The 27,745-nt window shown below is 37.6% G+C and overlaps 1 protein-coding gene across 1 annotated transcript; it reads left to right on the top strand.

Moving 5' to 3' along the window:
* Positions 1 to 962: 962 nt before the first annotated feature.
* Positions 963 to 26,009, top strand: pah (phenylalanine hydroxylase). The gene is made up of 13 exons (XM_041780290.1): positions 963 to 1,117; positions 2,911 to 3,027; positions 13,065 to 13,248; positions 17,678 to 17,766; positions 18,214 to 18,281; positions 19,258 to 19,454; positions 21,359 to 21,494; positions 21,587 to 21,656; positions 21,893 to 21,949; positions 22,722 to 22,817; positions 23,264 to 23,397; positions 24,731 to 24,846; positions 25,516 to 26,009. Exons 1-13 carry the CDS (start codon positions 1,046 to 1,048, stop codon positions 25,557 to 25,559), a joined length of 1,380 nt encoding a protein of 459 aa, XP_041636224.1. The 5' UTR covers positions 963 to 1,045; the 3' UTR covers positions 25,560 to 26,009.
* Positions 26,010 to 27,745: the final 1,736 nt, after the last annotated feature.

Raw genomic sequence — 27,745 nt, 5'->3', positions numbered from 1 at the left:
TTGATTTTTAAACTTCACTGGTTCCCACAGTTATCACCAGAGAAATGAGCATCACACTCCAGAATTGACTGTTAGATGTCGATAGTCCCATTTTTACACACTGTACCTTTAAGTTACACAAGAATTAAGCTTCTTCAACCGATTACTTTCCTTCTGTAACAGCATTTAACCCAACAAGTCATAAACTGGTAGGCTATATACACCTGATTCATATGATTTCATCCGGTTTTGTAACAGATTACAAATTAGCTTGCTGACGTTAGCATATACCTCATAGCTCAAAGCACAAAGCTAACATGTAACGGATGCCTATGGGCATTTTCCTCACAGCACCGTAAATATCAAGCTTAAATGAAGAGTGCTTGCATTTTGTGATTTTTAGTTTTATTTTTTAATAATTTCATTGATGTTATACAGGAATTAAGCTCAAAAGCTATTGTGTAAAAGTGCAGAGTAGAGTTGTTGGGCTAACTTAATATTAGCTTCCCTGAAAAACGGGTTTTGAAGTTAAGAAATTATTGTTTAAAACAAATTAGTAATGTAGTTAGAATGTTTTCGTCTTCTGCAATGTATACAGAAGAATGATAATCATTAAAAATGTATCTATTGTATTTTATATCAATTTTCAATCGTGTAAATGATTCGTCTTAAACGCGACCGATGTATGGTAAATACGGTAATAACTGGGTGATGAGATGTTAACGTGAGCTTAATGTTGGTTTAAGGTAATTTATACCTGATGTCAGGTCAGTCGTGTCGCGCAGACACAGACATGCATCTTTGCAGCAGGACCAGTCGTGGCTAAAGCGTTAAAAAGATCCCGATGGGCCCTTTAACCAGCGGTGGACAACAAGAACCAGATGTGGCATTGTAGCTCTGTTTCACAACAACCGTCCCCGTGACATACCGATGCTGAGGGGGGTGTGGTATCACGTGGCCCGCTGTTTAAACTGAGGGGTTTTATAGACAGGAGCTGCCCTCGCAAAGTTGACCAGAGTCCAGCATCTATCCTGCACACGGAAAGTTGTTCACCTGAGGAGAGAGGATGGACGCTGCTTACAAGAGGGTCAATGGAAACTATGGAGCGGAGGCAGAGACAGGGGACCAAGGACCGAGGGTAAATCCTTAAAATGACACTTGACATGCTATTGTTAAAAATGTGAAACTCCTTTGCTATTGTATACCTATTCTTTTCTTATAAATGCATCAGCTACTCTTTTCTTTTGTGTCATGATTTGACGTTTTCAAGCAGAAAGTCTAATTTATTCCACACAAATAAACATCTACAATTCAGACAATTTTGTTTTTGATCCAACAATAACAATGATGGAGCCACACATAGCTAGAATATTCTAGATGGTGTCCGGCAGACAAAGCAGGGGATAGTTGTGAATAAAGGGGGAAACCAGCTGGTTTTACTGCCAAAAATGGACCATATGTGCTCTCATGATACACCTGGAATAAATTACCAGACTTTGCAAAAACACAAACATTGACTTATGGACCAATATGGCCATATGTTTCCAGGTATTTGAGCTGCAGCTACTGTATCTGATACATTTTCAAACCAAATGACTACTGTTACTTAGTGTCAGCTTTTCAGATATGTGTTTTTGTTCCTGTCTTCAAAGCTTAAATGAATATACTGATGTTTTGGGTCACTGATTTGATGAAAAAGCAACCCAAAGATAATAAAATTGTTGTGAGAAATAACAAATCATATTTTTTTTTCTGGCATTTTAAACAAAGTCAAATACCTGATGATGTAGCTGCTGCACCAATATTAGCCCCCTGGCTCTCTGATAATGCAAAAACAGGGCACATGTGCTCTTAAGGTACACCTGGACTATATTTTTAGGCCTTGCAAAAGCATCTAACAATCACTCAATCTGATCCTACAGGCAGGTATTTGGTCTGCAGCTATTGTATTTGATATGCAATTGATCATCCAAGCACATTTTAAAGCAAAAATGCTAACTTTGACTTTGTTACAGCTTCTTAGATGTGTATTACCTACTTCTCTTTGGCATTTATCATAGATTGACTCATTCTAACTTTGTTTTAGTAGTGATTTAACGAAACAAGCTATTTGAAAATGCCACAGTTCTGGTAATAACAATGGTTGTTTTAGAATTGTTTCCTGCCATTTTACAGCTAAAATCAAGAGGTTGGTGCACTAATAAAGCCCTTTGTTTTATAATGAAGTGATGTCTGGTGCACTACTCTTGGAGTCTAAACAATCATTAACTAAATGTTAAATTTCACATTTCATCTGGATTTCTTCTAGTAAAGATTTGGCTGACATTTTGAAATTAATAGATAACCATTCAGTCTAAATCTGTCACATATTCTGTGCCACTGTGCCACACATTCAGAGGATATTTTGTCTGTTTTTTTAGTCTTTTATTCTGGATTGTTTCTAATCCTCTCATGTGTGGAGCATGTGGTCACACTGGCGCTACGGCTGCATAGGGCCTGCGTTGAAAGGTTAAAGGTGTTATGGCTTTGAGCTTGAAGATCAGACGCCTTGAATTCAGAAAAGTCATGGCTCTCACTCTGGATTTATGCATGTTTTCAAACATGTGTCTTTGCTTAAATGCAGACACACAAAATGAAAAAATCTGAGATTTACACATCCTCTTGGAGTTAAGGGCCTAAATGGTCGTATTTGAGGCTCAAAACATAAACCATCATGAGGATCATTAGATCAAGACAAGCTATAAAAATGACTGCATTTATTACTCCTCATCCTCTTTCACCGACTCCCTGCAGTGCCAGTAGCATAAGCCGCTCCCCTTAGTTTTTTACTTGTGTATAAAGAGAATTCTAACAGCTTTCAAGGATTCTCATAATCTTGTGCACAGCGGCTCCATATGTAAGCTCAATGTTGTCTGAATTTTGTCTTTGCAGAAGAGAAGAGGGTCGTACCTGGAGGAGGAGACGGACAATAAGTCAGAAGTGATCTCCTGCATCTTCTCCCTGAAAGAGGAGGTCGGAGCTTTAGCCAAGTGTCTGAGGCTCTTTGAGGTAAATGTCTCTACAACACTCATTAGAAGATTTTAGACCATGAAGTAAGTTGTTTGTAGTATCCACCTCAGTGTGTGGTCAGAAGACATTTTTTTCATCCGACTGGCTTGGATTTTTTGTACTACATCCCAAACTGAACTCTGTTAGGGTCTAATGCAAAGTCTTCTGCATCACATGTTTGTTTTCTTGTTTTCTACCAGACACAGTTGGCACTTTTACACTGAGTTCTCACATTGTTTAACTTGCACCACTATTGGTGCCCACCGTTATGTTTTTTTAAATTTATTTATTATTATTATTTTTTATTACAGTGAAGAGTGGTCAGGCAGAAAGTTGGTGGCAACCTAAAACCTGGTCTTAATACTGGTCTGATACTTTGAGACTTTTTCAATACCAGGTGCTTTGGAATGCCCATTATCTTTTACTTTTGATAGTAGTGACAGTACCCAAGATATGAAGAAAAAACATTCATATTTCAAAGAGAGAGATGGGCAGAGATATGTTATTTTTTTTATTAGTTAGAAACACACCAACACCTCTGCACAGACAGGAAGGAAGTTCGGGGATTTTGTTGGCTGAATCAAAGCCTCCTTCTAACTCTCTGTTGTAGCCTTTATCCTCGCTTACTATTTAATCCACCATTCTGCAAATGATTTATGAAGTCCCTTTAATATCTCATAATGATTCACATGGCTATGTTAGTGTCTGTTACAGACAGAGAACAGAGGAGAGACAGTGATGTCTCCTGGTCCCTTAAAGTTTTCCTTTACATCCTGAACAGAGGGCTAATGACAGCTTCATAGCCCTGAAAAAACACTGATAGCCATAAAATGGCCAAAATTAGAAATAATTAGAAAAATAAAACATCTTTTACAAGGCAGACAGACATGCCCTAATTCCTTTTGCACTATCTGCTGTAGACAGCATGTTTTACACCATCAAAACACAGTTATTAAAATGGCAATGAGAGAGGAACCTAGATAATAAAAAGGATAAAGTTTGAAAGGTAAAAAAAAACAAAAAAAAAAAACAAGGGCAAGTTATTACTTGGAATACACAGGCCAGACTTCCCAAAAACTAAATTTAACTTAATATTCTGGCCCAATTATGATATAACTGTTTATATTTTTCTTTCTTCAAAATGTAAATAATTCTGGGGTGCGACCCATGTGCGCAGGGGGCCCAGATACAAATCCGGCCTGTGGCCCTTTACCACATGTCTCTCCCCACTCTGTCCCATTTCCAACTCTATCCACTGTCTTCTGTCGAATAAAAGCACTAAAAGCCCAAAAATAATTTAAACAATTTTTTTTTTTTGCCAACTGCAGTTGCCACTAGGGGGCGATTGTGATATTTCAGCTTTATATTTCTGGGGCTTGCATGTTGTTATCTCTGGGTTTGATGCTAAAATGCTGTGCGGTGATTGGTGGGAAAATGGTAAAGAAACCAGTCTATTGGTCATCCTCTGGCAGGAAAAATCGAACTCTCAAAGTGCCTAAGGTGGAAAGTTGGCATGGAAAACAGCCTCTTTATCAAGAACAAATTCATGAGTATGTCTTTATCATGCATCTTATTCACTAATAATGACTGACGGGTGGATTTCTGTAAAATGGAACAAACATTAAGTCAACATGTAATGCCTATTGAGATTTTTTTGGAATAACATACCCTAAATACCACAACATATTTTCTCTTTCTCTGCACATTTTCTGACTTTAAAAATCTTCTGGGGGCCAGATGGGAAGCTGTGGCGGGCTTGATGTGGCCCCCAGGCCACCAGTTCATGATCACTGACATACAGGCTAAAACCAGAAAGAAACAGAGCATATTAATGATTAAGTGGTGATGATAAAATACCACACCTTACAGTACCTCTGAAGCTCACAGATCTATTCATGCTAACATCAATAGTTCACCTGCACAATGTAGAAGTGTTAAGATGACAAATAGTGTTTATATTTTGTCTCAAAAATATAGCTGTAGTTTTTGCACAGAGCACAGCAGGTTATGTCAATGATTATCTGTAGTTTACAGGTCAAGTTTTCATGTTTTTGGCCTGTTCTGACCTTTTAAGGCAAGAAACTAAACAAACGGAGCTTATCACAGATGTTTGTTGGGTTAGTTGTGAGCAAATATGATGTAATTCTTTGATGCACTGACACACTCACCCCTCCCCCATCCACTGTCCCCCACGTTATCAATAATAATGAAATAACTGAACACTGGACTGCTCTGAAACAGAAAATCTGATCAGATAATAGACACTAGAACAGAATAGGAATGTCCATGAAATAACGTGATGAAATTAGTCAACTTTGTTTAAATTATTGCCTTATTTGAGGTTTTTATTTTGTTACTTCCTCTGCTTTTTTCAAATTCTTATTAGAAATTCAAGGATTCTTTGTTGTCATTCCAAAAACGTGTGATACATGAAAAGGAATGAAAGTAAGTACTGAATTAGCAATAAAATCCAATTAATTCAAATACTATAAAAACTACATATTATGGTTATAAAAACAGTGTAATCTTGAACTTTGACAGGATTCCAGTTTTTGGTGGCCAGTATATCAAGATAAAGTACTGTGTAGAACTTTCCTGCATGTTTGGGCCAAAAACGGAGGCGGAATTAAGGCGTATATGTGGCGGGTGCGCCACCTTAGGGCACCATAGGGTGGGAAGGAGAATTCACACAACCCCAGTTGAGCGCTGGATGTCTTTGCATTTACCAGGGCACGGGAAAATAATCAGCTGAAAAAATAACACAGTCCACTCCTTTAGGTGAGTGAGGGGCAGATGTGGTGAGTAAGCAGGGCCTAGGATACCATCTGGGCGGGTAGTAGAGTTTCCATGGGCCCCTGATTGTTCTGTGGATGTCCTAAGGGTCTAAAAACCGTTAGCAGTCTCTGGGCGTATTACCAGGGGTGAAAAGACCTGGAGAAAAGAGATGCCACCGAGCTTGACCTTGGCTGCTGAGTGACACACTTCACTCCTCACTTCCTCTCCAGTCAGGGTTGTGGCACATCAGGCCCGGTGACGAATCACTAGCATCTGACATGCCTAAAACTTATGCACAACACTGTAAATCGATATATGTGAAAGAAGATAGAGGGTTAGATAAGTCAAGTATAAATGGGGAATTATCATTTTATTTCAGGGCCTTTTTTCACAAAATTCAAGCTTTCTGAACTTTCTGTCTACATGATGTGCACTACACAGATTACCATGTAGAATTCATGGACAGGAGTAATTACTTAGCACTAGCATGTGAGTGAGCATTGCTTTGCAACTTTACTTTCCCCTGTGATGAATGGACTGTAAGATAGTCGCTTATGTAGGCAAAGTAAGAAACAAGTTTTGTGGATCATTTAGATTCACATGAATGTAAAAAGTAAGACCTAAATGCTTTAGTGGGCTATAATACTGACTGTATACATACTGGTGTTGCACCTGCATTTATGTCATTTCTACTATTTATATTGGCATTGTGCAGGTGGCTGATAATACAAGTCCCTGTGTGGGACTTGACATTTTGCCCACGTGGATTTCACTTGGAACTGAGTTTGTTTTAAAATATTTCTTTCGTAGAAAAAAAAAAATATTGAGACCATGCATCACCTTTCAGCTAAAAAAATGTCAACATGTGATTTTTGTCCACGTTGCCCTACTTGAACACCTGTTTTAAAATTCTGAGGCGTCCAATATTTGGTCATTTCTAGTTTTTTCTTATGAACTCATTCACAATGTCTAGATGGCTCAACTAAGATTGCAAAATTTAATGTGGTGGAATTTGCTTGGTGGGGTTCATTCTTCTACCCTACATACATGTGTTGTAGAAAAGTCTTTTTAAAGCTTCAGTAATTTTTGATGTTGTCAATCTCTAAAATAACAGATTTTTTTGTTAGAAGATTCGAGGTATTATAAAAGCTATCAAAGAACCTAAAATTTGACAGCCTTAGTAAATGTATGCCACAGTTTTACTTTTGAAATTTAATCAGTAAATCAGGAATCAGGAAACCCCTTTTTTAAAATAAACAACTTAGCATTATCTACTCAAATCTACTTAAGAGTTAAGAAAGTAATTAAAAAACTTTTTTATAACATTTAAGACATACCACAGCAACTTTTTATTGCACTTTTATGAAGTTTTAGGATAAACACAACATTCTAACAAAGAATGATCAAATAAGAAACAGCAGAGGCTTCAGGAGTTTGATGCCTACATTTCCCACATTGCATCTCCTTTCCTTTCCTTTCTTAGTTTTAATCTTCTCATTTTTTAGATTGAATACCCTTTAATTTGCAGAATCTGTGTTTTAAAGGTGAATCAACTCCTAATGAGATCTCTATGACACCAAAAATCAATGGGTAAAACCATTGCATGTACTATGTCAGGGGTTCTTAACCTTTTCAGCCTGTGACCCCCAAAATAAAGGTGCCAGAGACCAGGGACCTCCACTGCACCTGAAAGTGGTTGAACACAGCCATGCAAAATCAAGAATAATGATGTGCAGACAAGGCCGTCTATAAGGGGGGATAAAGAGGAGAGCTATCTGGGGCCCAGCCATGAAGTCAGCAAAATGATGGTCTGTGTTATCAAATGTGTGATAACCACGTTTAATTTGTTTACTTGAATAATAGCCACTGTTATCAAAGAAAAAATTGTGGTTTTTTTTTAATTCATTTGTGCCATAGTATATAGTCATTTTAAAAATTTAAATCCCTTTTTTAAAAATCAGAAATAAAATGGCAAAAAAATAGTGGCAAAGGTGGTGAAATAGGATTTCAAAAGTAGCAGAAATTGGTTAAAAGGGGCAAAAGTTAAATAAAAGTGTGGTAGAAAGTGGCAAAAAAGGGTTAAAGTAGCAAAAACTGGCATAAAAAGTAGTAAAAACAGTTACAGGTGTCAATATTGGCTTAAAAGTGTCAGGAATGGGAAAAAATGGTGGTGTAAGGGGATTAAAAAATGGGAAAACTGGTTAAAAGTTTGCAAAAATGGGCATGACATATAGTGAAATATGGTTAAATTGGCAAAATAGGTGTAAAATTTGGTTAAAGGGGGTTAAAACTGACAATAATAAGTCAACAAAACCAAAATTAGGTGGAAAAAGTGTTGGAAAGGGTTTGCAAGTGACGAAAATGTCTTAAAGTGGAAAAAATTGCAGAAAAGGCATTAAAATTTGATTAAGAAGTAGCAGAAATAGGAGTAATGTGGCAAAAATGTATTTAAAGGGGCAAAAATTGGCAAGAACAAGTGATAAAAACAGGTTAAAATTGGGAAAATTTGGTGTAAAGTGGTAAAAAAGGAGTAAAAAGAAGCAAAAATGGGCTCAAGTTGTGCAAAAAATAATCTTAGTTTCTTAAAGGCATCTGGCGACCCCTTCCCAGTGTCTCAAGACCCCAAGGGTGTCCCAACCCCAACATTGAGAACCACTGTACTATGCAACCAAGATGGAGATGTTTGTATTATTAACATTTCACTCACAGGGTGATTTTGCTCAACCAAAACCCCAAAGTGTAATGTTTTCTGAAATGAATACCTAAAACAAAATTTTGACTCATGGTTGTATAGCTAATTTGATTGATCAACCTAAATGTTTGGAAACACGAGATGAGTGTCTTTCTGTGTGTGCTGTTTTCTGCTGTCTGATCAATCAGAGCTGTCTGTGCGTACGTGACTATCTGAAAGACTGAAGGGAACATTGATTGGCAGCACTTCAATAGTTTAATCTTCAACATGGATGACATTATCAAAGTTCAAGTTTGTTCTTCTTGCATGCAAAACACAGAAAATATACCCAGAACACACTGAGGAAAACCAGTCCAAAAATATGCAAAACATCCTGAAAAGATGTTTTTGGTTTCATGAAAGCATTTTTTTTTTAAAATACATTTTATTCCCAGTCATGTGCATGCTCCTCTGGGAGTGGAGAAGGTTTGTTCTGCCTGCTGCAGTAAACATCAGGATCCTCTTTGAACCTATGAGCTTGCATGTTCTCCATCCTCCCCCTGCTCCACCCCCAATTCCAGCATCTCTATAAAAAAGGCCAAATGACCCCAAACCATCAACACCCCCCTTTCTGCAATACGACATATGCTGATTCCCCTAAAAACACAGCCTGAAGAGAACATGCTGCTCTTCATCCTGGTTTTTTTGCAAATGAAAAACAACTGCTCGGTCAAACCATGTGTTAACGTTTCGCTGCATAGCTTTGGTTTATAGCCAAGGTTCATTTTCATTGTGTGAGTGCATAATCTCAATTCTTTAGAAAGTTTCATACTAGAACTGGAACTCTGTTTATCCGTCTTACGACAAAGCGCATGTGACATAGCAGCGGGGTTATCATGTGACAATACAGAGCCACAAGCCAACCTTGACCTTACATGGCAGCTAGGGCGACAGGAGGATGAATGTCACCTGGCTTACACAATGGAGCGCAGCTCTTAGGGGTACAGAAATCTCAAAAATGACCCATGTATCTGGAGTGTTTCAGGATTTAGGGCTGGCTATGACAAACTGAACAAGGGTCCTAAATGCACACAGAAGGGAAATTAGGACATCTTTTCTGTCTGGGATATATGTAATGATATTTAAACAAATTCAGGCAGTTATTCCAAATAAATACAGTGGGTTTGTAAAGGCTTAAATATCATCAACTGACATTTCAGTCTTTCAGTTTTGGACTTAAAGACTGCATTTGTCTTGGGCCTTTATGAGGAAATAAATGAAGCACGTGCAATGTTAGAGACTAAATAATGCATTTTATCTGTAGCTATTGCTATTTGAACACGTTTCTCTTGTATTCAAAATAAATTAAGTATTTTTATAGCTAAATTTGCACTAATTAATCCACTGAGCTGAAGATTCATGTGAAAACATGAAAATGGGGTGGAAGCGTGTAAAATGCAGACATGCTGAGGGAAAAAGTAATACTTATATGTATAAAATAATTGTCATTATTTGTGGTGTTGATTCAGACTTTCAATATTTGTTTATTGCAAGCGATAATAGCACTATAATAAGAGTTTATACCACTATAATATGAAATTATATCACTTTAATCTGAGTTTGTACCATTATAATGGGAAGGTATACCACTATAATGTGAGTTTTATATCACAATAATATGACCTTATACCACAATAATGTGAGTTTACATTATTATAATGTGAGTTCATACCACTGTAATGTGAATTTTTATTACTTTAATCCGAGTTTATACCATTATAAGAGCTCATACCACTATAATGTAAGCTTAAATCATTATAAGAGCTTATATAACTAAAATGTGAGCTTATATCACTATAATATGATCGTATACCATTATAATGTGAGCTTCTACCACTATTATGTAAGTTTTTTTACCACTTTAATTTGAGTTAACATCACTTTAATTTGAGTTTGTACCATTATAATGTGAGTTTATACCACTATGATGTGAGCTTATATCACTATGATATTTCCTTATGCCACTTTAATATGGGTTTTATTACAAGCTAAAACTTTTAAAATAAAATCAGATTTAACTTCTTTTAGGTTAGGGTCAGGGCTGGAATAACAAAGGTTAGATGTCAAAACCCTGATTACAGAATATTCAATAAAGTTGAGTCAACAGTCTGCTTATAGAAAAACCCTGTCCTCCAAGAAAGCATTCTAATGAAGCAAACATAGCCTACATAGCTCTGTTTGCTGAGCTAGCTATGAAGCTAACCTAGCTCCATAGCTAACTGTGGTAAAACTAAACTTGTAAAGAAGCTATGTATATACAGTTTCTGTATAGCTTTGTTAGTTTTAGTTATGTTTGCTAAAGCTCAAGTTGCTAAAGCTAGCTTAGCTTTAGATAGCATAACCACATACATATCCAGTGTAGCTAAAGCTAAGCCCACAAAGCAGCTAAATGAGCCAAATATCTACGTTATCTGTGTAGCTTAGTTTAGTTACGTTTGCTAAAGCTCAACTTGCTAAAGCTAACTTAGCTATAGATAACGGAGCTAGGTAGGTAATGTAGCTAAGGCGAAGCTCACAGAGTAGCAATGTAAGCTACATATCTATGTTATCTTTGTAGCTAAGTTAGCTTTATATAATTTGCTAAAACTCAAGTTGCTAAAGCTAAATTAGCTATAGATAAAAGAGCTAGGTAGGTAATGTAGCTAAGGCAAAGCTCACAGAGAAGCAATGTAAGCTTTGTATCTACGTTATCTGCATAGTTAGCCAAAGCTATGTTTGATAAAACTCGCGTTGCTAAGCTTTAAGCTGTTAAAACTACTTGCATCTAACATTAAAATTCTCCCCCTATTGTTTCATTTAAAAACAATGAATGCTCACAATTACACGTGACACCTTCAAATTTTTTGATGCAGCCTCTTTTGCATGATACATTTCTCTGTTTTCTCTTTGTGTCCACATTTGCTGTTTCTTTAATACAAAGCCAAGCCACTGTAGTGCAGCATTTTTAGCATCCTAAGCAGAAAAAAAAAATCGTCAGGCATCAGATGTTTGATGTTGTGCTCACAGCACTCTCATTTGAAATCAGTTCAATTTTTGGAACAGTGCTGCTCTCGTCTATGTCATTACTCCCTCACTAACCAATCAACATCAATAAGGGGCAGGACTATGATAGTTGCAAAAGAGAAACTGATCAGACTCGTCTTTTAAGGGATAAAGTTTCCAGGTCTAAAGCTGCTGCCTCTGTCAGGAAAGGATTCCTTTGTATTGTCATGTTCTCAGTACCGCCAGATAAAAGCATATATGAACAATTTTTTATTGTATTTATAACCAGCTGTTGATATTGGCCATATGTTCAAATAAGTTTGAGGAGATTTGGGCAGGACCAACAGACCTATGGTCAGCTGAAATCTTTTTTTTGTTGATCCTCATTCCTTAGACTTTAAGGTTAGTTTTAGGTTTGAACTACATTTAAATATTGGTACTAATATCTGTGTCAGCTAAAATGAATTTGTAAATATTGACATATGGCAAACAGGCACAAATCCATTATTGTGCATCCTTAGTAGCAACAGTAAACACCAGCGGGAAGGGCTTTGAAACTGAGGTTATGAGACTTGCCCTAATTAGCTCAGATTTTTCTGATTATTGAAATCTAAGATTGGTGTCTTTCAATGTTAACAAGTATTGATTAAAAAACAGATAAAAGCTTTAAATTTACACTACTTTATCCCTTTATTGATGGTAATATTAATTGTTTTTCAGGTATCATACCCAAGAGTTTATGTGGAATAACTGCAGACATTAAAGTTGAATTATTGAGACTTACAATGTATGTTTTTCTGTTTTAGACCGAGGGAGCTACAGTAAATCTGCTGATAGAGGAGAGATAAAAGCTGATCATAAAGAGCAAGTCATCTTCTCTTTTTTTATGCCATCCTGGTCATTACTATAGCCACTCCTGGGAGAGGCAGGCCCCTGTGGCCCTTAAAGAAAGCTGTTATATGTACAATGGGATCCAGATGGAAGAAAACGGGAGGCCCTGCTGCTAACACCCCCCTCTTTACTTAGCCTATAGAAGACTGAGAACAACATACACCCCTAAAGTTACATAAACAAAAACACATTTCTTTCTGCATATTGAACATTAAAAAATAGTGGTGAATTGCCTCTAATTAGGTTTGGAAACATCCCAAAGGTCCTATATGGAATGAGCAAAAGCTAAATGTTGGCAGTGTGGGGGGATGATTTGACAATTCATTGAACTGCTTAGCAGCGAAGAAGTACAGTATGTCCTGGAATATTCTTAGTTTTTCTGGTCAGTGTCAAACTGAAGAGAAAAAGAGCTGAAGGCAGCTCTGTCTGACCTAAAATCATGATGGACAAAACAAATGAGGACTTTAATGGCAACACAACGCCCTCTGGTGGTGAAGGAAAATCAGTGTTACAGCCTGTTGGCAACCAAAACAGCTGTGTATAGATTTTTTACTTTCTTTTGTGTGGAACTCTTTGCCTCAAACATTGGTCAGTAATGTAAAGTCAGTTCTCAGGTCTCACCATCAAGTTCTCTTCCTCTTTGTTTTGTGGACCACAGGAGAAGGGCATCAATCTCACCCACATCGAGTCCCGTCCCTCACGTATGAACAAAGACGAGTACGAGTTCTTCATCAGTGTGGACTCCTCTTGCTCTCAGGCCCTGGACGCTGTCATCGACAGCCTGCGCACACAAATCAGCGGCCATGTGCACGAGCTATCACGTAACAAAGAGAAGGACACAGGTTAGTAAGTTTGCATTATTGTAGTCAGAGGATGATACGCATGAATCCTCTACAAAGAAAAAGACATGCTCTGCATTTTGTGAGAGGGGAGGTTAAAGTGGATGCTACTCAGTGTATTTTTTTTCAAATACAAGGATTTTGAAATGTCACCATTGCTGATGATTGTATATCTCGTTTTGAATAGTCAAAAAGATTATCTAATCATAGACTGACATTTTAGAGCTTTTGGGAGTGTAATAGATGCAATTTTTAAAGATTTTCATTTAGGCAAATTTGGGGGAAATAAATTATCAAGGTCATATGGTTTAATCTTTGATGGTCTTGAATGCTTTCTAATAAGCTTTGTGCTTAAACATTAATTTTCTCTAGAGCTACAACATAATTTTAGCCACTTGATGCTTTTAGGATCATAAAAGTCAGTAGGGTTCATCCTCTGGGTACAAAGGATGTCAACATTATATTTTAGGTCTGTACAAGAAGTTGTTTCATAATTGAAAAACTGCAAATTTCAGCATCATCATAGAAGAGTCATCGAGGAACAGTCAGGGAATAATGTAAGTAAAAAGGGTTCATCCTTGGGGATCATGAATACCTCCCATTTATAAGTTTGTCCACATACAATAAGAAGATGTAGAAATATTCAAGGCATAGATGAAAGTTTTCACTCACACTTGGTTGTAAAGGAGAGTTCAGCCTAGATGATCAACAAGGACATAAGGGTTCATCCTCTGGTGAAAAGGAATATTGGTTCTAAATGTAACTGTTGTCTTTTCTATAGAATGACTTATTTCAGTGCAAGACTTAAAAAATGAAAATGAAGTCTGGTAAATTACTAATATTCATGGGATTCATTGTCTTGAGATCATGATCATCTAGATTAGGTAAAGGTTAGGTAAAGTCCATACAGTAGATGTAAATATTGAGGTCATTAGGGTTAATCCTTTGCTGAACAGGGACATCTGTACCAAAACCAAAGACTGTAAATTCAGTAGTTTTCAAGGGAAGTCACCCTGTGGGGCTTTAGTTTAATACTGGGAATGACTTAAGTTGGTTGGGGTTATTTACAAGGAAAAAAGAAAATTCCAAGGAACATAAGGGTTAATCCTCTGGGGAACAGGGTTAATTGTAGCATAATGTATGACAGTGTATTCAGGAGTTTTCTAGTTTCCACCATGTGTGGCTTTAATAATATCATGAAAATGACTTCAGTTAGGAAGGTTTATCCTCAAGGAAATAAAGAAAATTCAGAGGAAAACTAAATTATTAGGGCTAATCCTCGGGGGAATGTGACCATTTGTACCATAACTAATCACATGACATTCAGGAGTTATCAAGGCAGGTCCACCATGTTGGGCTTTAGTAATATTTTGGGATGACTGAAAGAAAGAAGGTTTATTCTAAAAGAAATCAAGAAAATTCAGAGGAACTTTTAATAATTAGGGTTAATCCTCTGGGGAACAGGAACATTTGTACCATAACTGATGACAGTCCATTTAGTAGTTATCAAGGCCAGTCTACCATGTGGGGCTTTAGTAAGATTCTCAGAATGACTTAAGTTTTATGGTTCATCTTCTGTAGATAAGGAACCTTTAAACCGAATTGTGTTTAAATCCATGCAGTTGATGTAGAGATATTTAGTTTGATATTTGAATCCTTCTACCTGTGTGTCAGTAAGAAAATAAGAAAATTCAGATGATAATTAAGTCATTAGGATTAATCCTCTGGAGATAATAAACCTCTAAATCAAATTTTGTTCAAATCCATGCAGTTGATGTAGGGATATTTTGGTATACCAGTGCATTTTTAACCTGAAAATAACTTCAAGACGATAACTAAAGCCTTTGGGGTTAAGCCTCTTGGGATCAGGGAAGTCTGTACAAAAATGTATGGCAATCTGAACGATAGTTTTCAATACATGTTTAAGAAAAACTACAAATTCTTGTGCAGTTGAAGCTGCAACAAGTCAAATGGCCATCATTGCCTTGACTTAATGAATGGCAATCACTTGGCTCCAGTCTGATGCCATCTATTGAGCCACACAGCAAGCAAGGCTTGAAAAAAATCTAATAAAACTGAGATCAGTACAAGTGAAATGGTCAATTCATCATCCGAGCAAAGTGTTGGGTGGTACAGTATGATCCTTCAGCCAGACTGTGAAGAGACAGCCAGAGTCGCCGATGAGACTAATGGCCCTTTGCCCAGATCTCGACCCCTTTATTAGTTGTTTCCAGAATGACATTAGTTTTGCTACTGAGGACCAACAGGCATGGCAGGAACAGAGATCTCTCTGTCCTAAAACACTGACAAGGAGAACATACCAAGGTCATGGCAGGAAGACGGACAGGGCCACCATGGATCCTCCTTTAACCTCGGTGTAGACTCTGCGGTCTGACGGTCAGGGTCAAGTGGACGAGGGGTAATTTATAGCCTGTTTGGGAGACTGCCTGTTTATAGAGGAGCCTGGCAGGGCCTTATTGTCATGGCCTTGAGCCTCAGGGTGGACCACACTACACAAATGTAGATTAATGACCGGGTTGCAGTGCTTTTGAGAGTCATAAATACAAATGAACAAGTAGATGGCCATTGATTGGTATTCTGCTGAGTGTCAAACACAATGCTGAAAAATAAAATCCTACAGGCTAAAAATCATCTGTATTTCCAACCTCAAATCTGATTTAATATTTACTTATTTATAGTAATAAGGAATTCTAAATGATGTCCATTTAACACTCCTTCAGTCAAAAGTAATCATAAAACTACCCTTTAAAACAGAGAAAGAAGTTAATCCTGGCAAGCACTACAATACTTATTGTTAAAACTACAAAATATCAACTATAATCATTTAAAATATGAAATATGAGTGCCAACCAGGTTCATTTTATGTTTTCAAAAGACTTAAGACAATGCATGGGTCAAACAAATGTGTGATTATTTACCTCACTTACTTTTAAACTCTTTTTAAGTCTTGGTCTGCTGATACCTCCTTTGATTTTGGCTCATTATAGCTGAAAAGGAAACTACTGTGATTACAAAGTTTTGTTTTTTGAGGAGATTAGAACTCAAACGTGCTCATTCTCCAAATGAAGTACAGCTGTGATTGAGATTATGGGACCTGATCTTATGACTCTTTCTTTTTTGAGAATGGATTTCGTTTTTTTATTTGAGGTCTAGCATTAGTTTAAGGAGTTTATTGCTGTGAATAGGCTGAACAATGTGATGTACATTTAAGCTCACAAACCCCAGCTACATCTTGTGACTAGCTGCAATGAATCTCAGGTTGGCTGCTTAGACTGCTTAAGTATAATTGCCAAACTTACTCGTGATGATGAGGTGTGAGAGACAGAGAAAGAAAGAGAAATCCACTAGTATGTACCGCCTCCATATTTCTGAATAAGGTGCAATGTCTCATGTTAAACCAATACTTCTTATGCCTTAATTTTTGTATTTATCTAAAGCTGCTTGCTGCTAATGCTGCCCTTCACTCATAGTTTTGAATGATTGCTGTGGTAGGTGTGACTAAATATAGAGTGCACTGCTAATGAGTGGTTTAAAGTAGAAAATATAAAAACCAAAGCGATGGAATAAAGTATGGCATGACAAGATACGTGAGAGAAGAGATGCAGGTATTTTTATCTGAGCAAGCATGCAGGCATGTAGGCTTATTCTCAAAGAAATGATACGGCTATAAAATGTCACATTCTATTTGACAATTTGCATCGATGCAGGCGTTACAGAGTATATATCGTTTATGGCGCAGTTAAAAAAAGAGCCAGAAGACGGCAGCAGATGCTAAACTACATGATGTTGCACATGCTTCAGATCAAAACAAATATGAAAGAAGGTCTTGCAATTACATGGATTTGTTAAATGAAATGTCTATGTTATTGTTGCATGCAAAACATAAGCAAGGGAGAGCAGAGATGGCCATTTGAAGAAAAAAGTATACATTTATTATCAGCTCAATGATTATAAAAAGAATATTTAATGCATTTGTTAGAACTCTAAGGACATAGATTTAAGTGTTGAAGGTTGCAAGATCCTGAAAATGATGCCTTTGCTGTTATTCTCTTCAATAAGGAACAGCTTACTGTAGTAAATTCTGTTTGACATGTTTATCATCCAAAATCAATGTGTATTATGATGTGTTTTGTATTGTGAGGCTGGGGGAAATAACCAGCCCGAGTTAGTAGGTATGAAGATGAAGAGAATTATAGCGAAAGAAGATTCCAGTAATCTAAACAAAAATTTTAATTCTCTACAACAAACTTTTAAATCAGTAAAGTGAGACGATCTTAAACCTTTGTTATGCATAGAATTTCCATGCCATCTTAGCTCTTTGCAGCATTTATGCTAAATTGATTTGCCCTCAATATTTACACGTGGTATAAAAACATGAATTAACAGTTTAATAACTGTAATTATTCTGCAGTGCCATGGTTCCCTAATGACATCCAGGACTTGGACCGTTTTGCCAACCAGATCCTCAGCTACGGCTCTGAGCTGGATGCTGATCACCCGGTACGCACTGACTCATCCATCGCTGTCTGTGTGCCACATCCTGCCTCTGTGTGTGTTTTTGTGTGTCCACTCACGCCCACATGTCTTATGAAAGCCGGGCTGTGGAGATGACAGGCTGCACTCTGCTGTCTATTCTAATGGAAACTATCTAGACACACAAATTGATGTCATTGCTTTAATTGAGCCCCTATAATTATAGATAATTGCTCCCTTTTGCCACCGCCATTAAAGGGAAATGTATTCATCATAATCTGAAAAACACTCTACAAAGGCTTCATTTGAATATGTATTTGCCTGCTCTTATTACAGACGGAGTGCATAATGCTGTCAAAGGCCACAGGGTTTAGCCTCAGCAGAGGATTTCCACTCTTTGATTTAGCTGTGAGTGGCCGGGCTGAGATCATGAGATCTAACATGGCTTTCCTTTATGTTTGTATGTGTGTTTAGGGCTTCACAGATCCAGTGTACAGAGCCCGCAGGAAGGAGTTTGCTGACATCGCCTACAACTACAGACAGTAACTACTCCCAAAATTCAAACTTCATATTTTGTTTGTGTTTTTTTAATATTTATGGAGGAAATATTTCTAAGTCTGGGTGATTTTGGGTTAATACTTTCACGACTTTGCACTTAAAATTTAAATGAAAAACTTGGACAAATATAAAGCAGTCAGTGATGGATTAAAGGAGCTTTGTATCTTTGTTCATTCAATAGGATACTATTTACGGCACTACAAAGACCACCAGTGTTAAAAATCCTCAGTGGAGTAGCTCAGATTTAGATATCTGTGTAGCACAATTATACAGGCATCTTCAAAGATGATGTGCTGTTGCAGTTTTTCCTCTTAATAGAAACAAAGGCCAAAATTACTAATAAGGAACTCTGTAATCTGGACGTATTCCTTTAAAGATATCTATTGTAGTTTTTACAGGTACTATATTCTGCCCTGGAATGACTAACTTAATTAAATATGACTAAACCAATGTTAAATATTTTCATGCAATTATGAAACATCTTCCTGAACCTCAGTAAAGTCCAGACAGACAAACAGATAGATAGATAGATAGATACTTTATTAATCCCAAGGAAAATTCAAAAGAGCTACTGGATATGTGGCTGCTCATGATGGCTCAGGAACTTTCCCTCTTGATGAAGATTTGGATTATATAACTAGATGAAAATGGATTGTTACGAATGTATAATACTATATACAGCATGTTAGAAAGAGATGTGACACTAGGGTTGCTGTCCGGAGATTAGGCTTGTATAGGTAATTAAGAATGTTTTTGTTGAAGAAGTCAGAATATCAGGATTTTACTTGAATGTTCAAAAAAAGGGAAAAAAGCTGTTTTTAGGGAATACGTAGTCTTGGGTTTTAGTAGTGCAATAGAGACCAGGTTACAGCATAGTCCATGCTATTCAAAGTCTAAGTTTGGAAAATGACCATTATACTTGCACATAAAATTGAGAAATCCCAAATGTCTTTGTCCCAGCGGCCAGATCATCCCTCGAGTGGAGTACACAGAGGCGGAGCGAGCCACATGGGGCAAAGTGTTCAAGGAGCTCAAGACCCTGTACCCGACTCACGCCTGCCGTGAACACAACCGTGTTTTTCCTCTGCTGGAGAAATACTGCGGCTACAGGCAGGACAACATCCCCCAGCTGGAGGACGTCTCCCGCTTCCTGCAGTGTAAGACCCGATGTACCAGGAGTGACATAAGCTATTATGTCATTTAGGTCGAGTCCAGAGATGTGATAATTCTCTCTCATAACTCTCATGATCGTACTAGAGGCTCAGTTTTACTTCTACGTGACGTTCCTTTGATTCTCTAAGCTGAAAGGCTGTATTTGTATATTCAGTCAGCACCTTCTCAGTAACTTCTTATAAAATCCAAATAACATTTAGCTGCATAAATTACAGTTAAAAAGTCAGTTTGCTTTTTCTGGTAACTGTGCTTTGTCAGTCAGTCAGTCAGTTAGTAACTAACTTACTGAACCAAAGGCATCTTGTTTTCATGTTCATATTTCTATCTAACTCAAAAATAATAATAATAATAATATTAACTCAGGTAAGGAAGCTATCTTGCCAAAAGAGAGCTTATCATTAGGATAGCTTGGTCCTAAAACGACAATTTTTAACTGATTACCCTCAAGTTATTATTTCTGTATAGAGTCTACGCACTTGAACCAAGTAATATATAGCCTACTTGTGTATTATTTAGTGTCACTCTTGATAATAAATGAGACCGTTTGCTTAATAAGATGTGGAAAAGCTACTACCTAGCAGCTTAAACTGGTTTTGCTAATTTATGTTCAATGAGTTGTCCCTAAATTTAGAAAATAGATGTGGTAGTTAGCTTAATAAAGAAGGAAAAATGGGGAATTATACCTGCTAAGACAGATAGCTTATAAGACAGAAGCTAGTTATAACAATAGCCGCCAGCTAATGACTAAAACTACAATTGTTTGTTGATTTTACTATTGTTTTTGTTACTCTTGAAAGGAGAAACATCTTGTTGATTTATTACTAAGCGTGTTTCTATGTGCAACAAAAAAGGAAATGGTAAATTAGAGGAGAAAATGACAGCTAACTAAACCTGATATGGCTGCTAGCTTATCAAGCAAGAGCTAGCTGTTAAGGTTACTTAAAGATGGCTAAATCTGCTACTTCTCGTAGATTTTTCTTCATAGTTATGTGGATTTAGTCAGTAAACACTTAAATTTAGTAAAATGTATCATATTGTAAGCTACTTTTTACAGTAAATGTAGTTAGGAGAAAACGCTAACTAAACTACCTGCTAAGGCAGCTAGCTTTTCACATAAGAGCTAGTTATCGAAATTGCTACTAGCTAGTGGCTAAAGCTAAAGTTGTTTTTATTTTTTTGTGTCTAAAAAAAGGCCGCTTTAATGAAATTGTATCTTAGTTGTTAAATGCTTACATCTTCAAAAGATATGAGGTGCCAGGAAGATATGGAGGAAGAAACAGCCAAAGATAGCTAGCATGTTAGCAGTAGATGCTAATACAGTATTGGTAATATTTGCCTTGGATAAAATTTGATTAGGGATATACATGAAAATTTACACCTTTTATTCATTGCATTACACTTTTATGATTAAATCTTCTCTTTTTTGTTCATTTTTTAATCACAATCATTATCCCAGATACTTCCACCATATATGTGGTAGCTGCTCCAGAACTGTGGACCACTTTACCTGGAAATAAAGTTACCTGCTCGGTCTATTGAAAACTTTTAGGTCCTTGCTTAAAATGCACCTGTCTGATCCGGCTTTTGATACAAGTTGGGCTTTGACATCTTGAAACTTTCTGCTTTTATTTATACCGTTTATTATATTATATTATTATTATTATTCTCCTGTCCTTTTTTACTGAGTCATCCAGTTTTAGCCTCCTTCTTATATGGAACATCCCCTTTGCCTTATTCGCTTCTTTTTGGAAACCTAGTGGCGTCAGTGTGGGACGTAGAACCTGTTCAGACGCCCTACTTCCTATCCCTCCCTCCTCCCTTTACCTAGCATTATTATTCAACACAACCGAACACTCACCTCTTTCATCTCTCCGTCTCTGTCCTCCAGCATGCACAGGTTTCCGGCTGCGCCCCGTAGCAGGTCTGCTCTCATCCCGGGACTTCCTGGCTGGTCTTGCCTTCCGTGTTTTCCATTCCACGCAGTACATTCGTCATGGCTCCAAGCCCACGTACACCCCTGAGCCGTGAGTGCCTAAATCATCATAAAAATGAAAATGTATTGTTTCAAATGTTTTTTAAAGACTTTTAATAATCTATATTTACATTTCTGATGCAGCGATATCTGCCATGAGCTCCTAGGTCATGTTCCCCTGTTTGCTGACCCCAGCTTTGCCCAGTTCTCACAGGTACAAGATCAATGATTATATACTATGCTATTTATGTATATCTCATATGCTAACCATTAAACTGCACTATTGTTTTTTTTGTCATGTCAGTCCTATAATTTCATATGTACTAGTTTCATTTTTGTACTAAATGGGATGCTCACTTCTTTAGATAATATTAAAATACAAATTTGTGAAAATTTTTCATGTTTCATTCAACCTTTGATTCATTTCTAAATGCTTTGAAATCCATGCAGGAAATCGGTCTCGCCTCCTTGGGTGCTCCTGATGAGTACATTGAGAAACTCGCTACCGTGAGTACATGAAATAGTAATTGTAGATAAGAAACAGCCCTTGATTCTAGATAGATAGATAGATAGATAGATAGATAGATAGAATTTTATTTTGAATATGTAAAACAGAGTGCAAAGTGGTCATACAAAGAAAAAAAAATAATGCTCATAGACAAAATAAAAAATACGGTATAAATCCATAATTGAGTCACATGTTGATCCCAGGGTTTTCACATGTTTACAGCAACCATATTCCAATATATCTAGTGTGTTAAGACACAAATTATGGATTTCACTTTACAGGGTCTTTAAAAGTTAGGTTTTTTAGGGGTGGGGTTGTTAGTTCTATGTCCAACCCCCAGCCTGGAGGAACAGTCAGGCTTCTACCCTTTGACCTGTCCTGATTAGGTGACCTTGCCAGGAGACTGTGCTCCTGCTGGCATAGCTCTAGAGGTCACTGAGACACTTTGGGGAGAACGGAGCAAGACCGGATCACAAAAGTTGCCTGAAGATGGACACCACCAGGTTAAAGCAAACTTGGAAGGCCCCAAACCACCATTACTATGTAGTAAACAATGCTATAAAAAACATTTAGGACTTGTGAGGTAGTAGTTTTGGAGTTTAAAAACATTTATCTGGAGGTGTAATTCAGGCACACTACCTCTTAAAATCCTCATAAGTATTTCTTGGTTTGATGCCTACTTCACAACCTTATCCAAACTTCCCTATTTGTGCCTTTTTGCATAATCATTGGTGTAGAGCTCATTTTATCATGAACCTTGTGTGTCCTCAGGTGTACTGGTTCACTGTGGAGTTCGGCCTGTGTAAGCAGGGCTCAGAGGTCAAAGCTTACGGAGCCGGCCTGCTTTCATCGTTTGGAGAGCTGCAGGTAAGCAGAGGAAGGATGTTATGACTCTGTCAGCAGACATGGACCCCCTCAGCAGCGTTACACACAGTCTGACCCCCCTGTGTGTTATTACAACACTATCAGCGTGTTGTAAAAGAGCAGTGGAGCAGGCAGTGGGTTAGTGGTCCACTCAGCCCCAGGTTTATTGTGTCACTGGGGGAGTCGGCCCGCCGGCTTCCCTGCAGGGTTCGAGTAAAGTGGTTCAGTGGGTAAGTGGGGGCAGAGTGGGGGTGAGCGGGCAGCTATCGAGGTCACAGTTACATCAGCAGAGGATGTGCACTCTGCCAAGTCACATCAGCAGAAAAGAACATCCCTGAATCATGCTGCACTTCCTGTTTACTGATGGGAGTAGAGACAGTCATTGAGAAAATCCACACAGCAGAAAAAATTGGTTCAGTGTGTAATTTTTACGCTGTTTTTTCTTTCAGTACTGCTTGACAGAGGAGCCAAAAGTCTACCCCTTTGACCCCGACAAGACCAGCCTCCAGAAATACCCAATCACAGAGTACCAGCCCGTGTACTTTGTGGCTGAGAGCTTTGAGGACGCCAAGGAGAAAGTGAGGTAAGAAAATAAAACAGATCAGGGCTGAGACTAATAATCATGTCTTGATATTTTTAAGCTGAATAAGAAGCCATGACAAAAAATTCAAATCTTAATACTTTTTCCTGTGAACACTCAGTGCGTGACCAAAAATTGCTGCCATACATAAAATGCAATAAAACTACTACACATTTATATAATTACACAATTTTTGCATTCATTTCTTCATCAATGTGAGACTTGATCAGACATACTAAATTTTGATTAATTAAAAAAAATTTAACCCTTAAAATACAAGTTTGACTGCATAAACCCCTTTGTTGCCTCCGCCAAGGAGGTTATGTGATCGGGAGGGTTTGTTAGTTTGTTAGCAACATAACTCAAAAACTTATGGACGGATTTTGAATAAAATTTTCAGGAAATGTCAGAAAATGGCATAAGGAAGAACTGGTTAGATTGTGGGAGTGATCCGGATCACCGTCTGGATCCAGGAATTTTTTTAAGGATTCTTTACTATTGGGAGATAGGCGGAGGTCTGCGCTCTCCTAGTGCTTTTCTTTTTTTTTACGCATAAAAAAAAAACAAAAAATGAATTAACTTTTAAAGACTACATGCAAACTAGAATCCCCTTAAAATGGTTATCACAGGCTTGGATATGTCATTGATGAGCAACAACTTTTAGTTTTATGCACTAGTATTTTTTCGCACTATAAAATTTATAAGATAAATTGTCACACTCAGTACGCTCGTGACCAAATATAGTTGCCATACATTGACAACAATAAAAATCCTATAATTCATATTTTTCCCTCATTTTTCTTGAATTTCTTAATCAACATGATTTCTGATCAGAAGTATCAGATTCTGATTAATTAAATGCCAGTTTAATTGGCCCTTCAGGAACAAGGAAAACACATGCAATGTCCCTTTATGCTAAATATGGGACGTTTGTTGAAGAACAGGAAAAAATACATATTTGGAGCACAGACTCCAGACTGAGAGCCTTCTTTAATAAAATGCAGGGTTTTTTACTGCCATGCCTGTAGTTTTAATGGGTCTAATTGGGCTGTTTTTGGTCACAAAGGCGCTGGATGAATACAAGAAATGTACAGAGCTTTCTATTGATTCATTACAGGTTTGGAAATCCAAATTTCAAAAATCTATTGGAAAAAAAAAGCCTCCAATAGTGATTCCTACTGTAAACACGCTTTTACCGAGCATCAGGCTGATAAACTATATTGATAGAAATGATACTGATCTTTAAAACTCAGACACATCAACAAGCCCCATAACAGATGCCTAAACAAACTAGACATAAAATGTGTCTAATGTGACTGTCTCTCTTTGCTTTTAGGAAATTTGCAGGTACCATCCCCAGGCCTTTCACAGTGCGCTACAATCCATACACCCAGAGTGTTGAAGTGTTGGACAACACCAAGCAGCTCAGCAACCTGGCTGACAGCATCAGTAGTATGTGTCATCCACTACAGCCATTATGTCAGCCACACACTATTATGTCATTCTCTCCATTAGAGCTGGGTTTGTTCCCTACATTTAGCTGTGATTTTGAACCATTTTTTGTAACCCTAACAAGTCATGTTGAAAGGGAACCAGGTCAGGTTTTAAAAAAGGGGGAGCATCCATAAGATATATTTGGAAAAAGAAGAGGTTTTTGTTATGTAGAATTTTCCTGGAAGTCAGCTGCACAGTAGGAGAAATGTTATGTCATTCTCTCTCTTCTAAAAACTGGAATTGTTGCTTTTAGAATTCTTAAATATCTTAAATTTGCATTCACTTTAATGGCCACTCAGAGTTCTCTATTGGTGGCAAAGTAAGACATACTTCATAGAAGTCAGTGAGTAAAACATAATCTACAACCAGTCCTAATAAACAATAACAACCCATTTTATTTATGAATGAAAACATTACTATCAATAAAAACAGTACTTATTGCTAACATCAAGCATCGTGAGGGAGTACCTATCAAGGACAAAAGATAATCTAGAGGCTTATTTATGGTTTGTATTGATTGCTGAGTAGAATCTGGGTCACTGATAAATATGGAGGGAAAAGTCAGGGCACCCTGGTTCATGGAAAATGAAGTTATTCTCATTTGAAATGTTTTCCTTTCTGTTTCAGGTGAAATGGGGAAACTCTGTGAAGCCTTAAAGAAGCTGGAGTAACTTCAGCAAAGAATTTCTTCTCAGTTCTGCTCAGCATGCCTCTGAATGGTCTTTCTTTGTATTAAAACAATTATGCAAGTCAGATATTGACAATATTACTCTAACCAGTATTTTAGTTTAGGTAATACTTACGTAGGATGATAAGGAATGTGTCTGTAGCAGCTGAAATATTATGACTATCACAATATAAATGTTATGAATGTTAGAGATGTGTTTTTGAACATGAGAATGTTTTGACAATCATTGAAGTGAATTTAAAACCAATATGTGAATATCAAATTTAGCTCTTTTTATGTTGTAGAGCAGCTTAGATAGCCAGTATTTTGTAGATCAATTCAAACCTAAAGACATATCAAGAGGTAATTTTTGTGACTAACTTTCATACTGCTTAATGAAATGTTTTGTATATGCATGTAATGTTGTAATAAAAAAATAAATATTACTTTTGTCTTTGCTGTTCTTTATTTTGTTTCTCCATTAACATATCAACAAACAACAATATGGCTGGTCTGGTTAAAGTATTTCACTAAGTGACAACTTTCCTCCTCATTCAGATGCTAAGTTTGAACTTCAGCACATCATCTTGATCATGTTTGCATGCTTAAATTTCTCTGATGCTGTCAAACTAATACACAGAGCTTTAATTGTTGACATTACTGAACATTATTAAGCACTTAAAATGGCCTTTTGTTTACCATCTACAGCATCAGGACATTCTTTTAAATAGGTATAAAATGAAACCCGGAAATGCAATAAAAAAATTACTACAAATATGGGCAATTCAAATTTCTATGACAAAAATTATAACCACGTGCATTAGTTTTAGGCATGTAGGGCGCTAAGGATTCATCATGGGGTTGATGTGCCACAACCTGGAACTGGAGAGGGTGGCGAGGGTAGTCAGAGTCAAATCCAACACATATCAACACAAAAGTATGTCACTCAGCAGCCAAGGTTGAGCTTCATGGCATCCTGTCGAGGCCTTTTCCCCCCTGGTGATACACCTGGAGATTATTCGTGGTTCTCAGGTCCTTGGGACATCCACAACACAACCAGGGGCCTGTGGAAACCTACTAGCCACCCAGACGGTACCCTAGCCCCTTGTTTCCCTCACCATATCCACCCCGTACTCTGCTCTAAGGGTGTGAACTTTGTTGTTATTTCTTTTAATAGATGATTTTTCCCATGAGCCTGGTAATATGCAGGGAAATCCAGAGCATGACTGGGGTTGAGTCAATCCTCAGACCAAGGTGCTGAACCTTTGAAGTCCCCCCCCACAATAAAGGTGCCAGAGACCGCAGACCCTACTGTGTCCCATGAGGGCGCTAAGGATTCATCATGGGGTTGATGTGCCACAACCTGGAGCTGGAGAGAGTGAGGGGGTGGTCAGAGTCAAATCCAACACATATCAACACAAAAGTATGTCACTCAGCAGCCAAGGTCGAGCTTCATGGCATCCTGTCGAGGCCTTTTCCCCCCTGGTGATACACCTGGAGATTATTCGTGGTTTTCAGGTCCTTGGGACATCCACAACACAACCAGGGGCCTGTGGAAACCTACTAGCCACCCAGACGGTACCCTAGCCCCGTGTTTCCCTCACCATATCCACCCCGTACTCTGCTCTAAGGGTGTGAACTTTGTTGTTATTTCTTTTAATAGATGATTTTTCCCATGAGCCTGGTAATATGCAGGGAAATCCAGAGCATGACTGGGGTTGAGTCAATCCTCAGACCAAGGTGCTGAACCTTTGAAGTCCCCCCCCCCCCCACAATAAAGGTGCCAGAGACCGCAGACCCTACTGTGTCCCATGAGGTGGAAGCATAGTTGAACACAGCCTTGCACATTCAAGATCAGTTGTGTGCAGACTTCGATTTTAAGGATTTTTAAAACGTTGCTTTAATTTCTGCATAAATCCCACCAAACTGCCATATTTTTTTTAACATGTAACTTGTTTTATGTAAATATTCTTGTGAAAAATTTGTAAAATATAAATTTTGAAATAATTTTAAACTATTTTTTTGTTTTTAGGAAGGCATCTGTTGACCCCCTCTGAGTGTCTCATGAGGCTCAAGGGGGTCCAGACCCCCACATTGAAAACCACTGCCCTAAGGTGTCCTTTTTCATTGACAGAAGCCTCATTAAAGTACTGCTAATCAAAGTAAAAAGTAAATAGGAAAAGGGATACT

This window comes from Cheilinus undulatus, linkage group 23 (genome assembly GCF_018320785.1).
Source record: "Cheilinus undulatus linkage group 23, ASM1832078v1, whole genome shotgun sequence".
In the NCBI taxonomy this organism is placed as follows: domain Eukaryota; kingdom Metazoa; phylum Chordata; class Actinopteri; order Labriformes; family Labridae; genus Cheilinus; species Cheilinus undulatus.
Note: the sequence above shows the minus strand (reverse complement) of the source record. Positions and strands in the feature narration are given on the sequence as shown.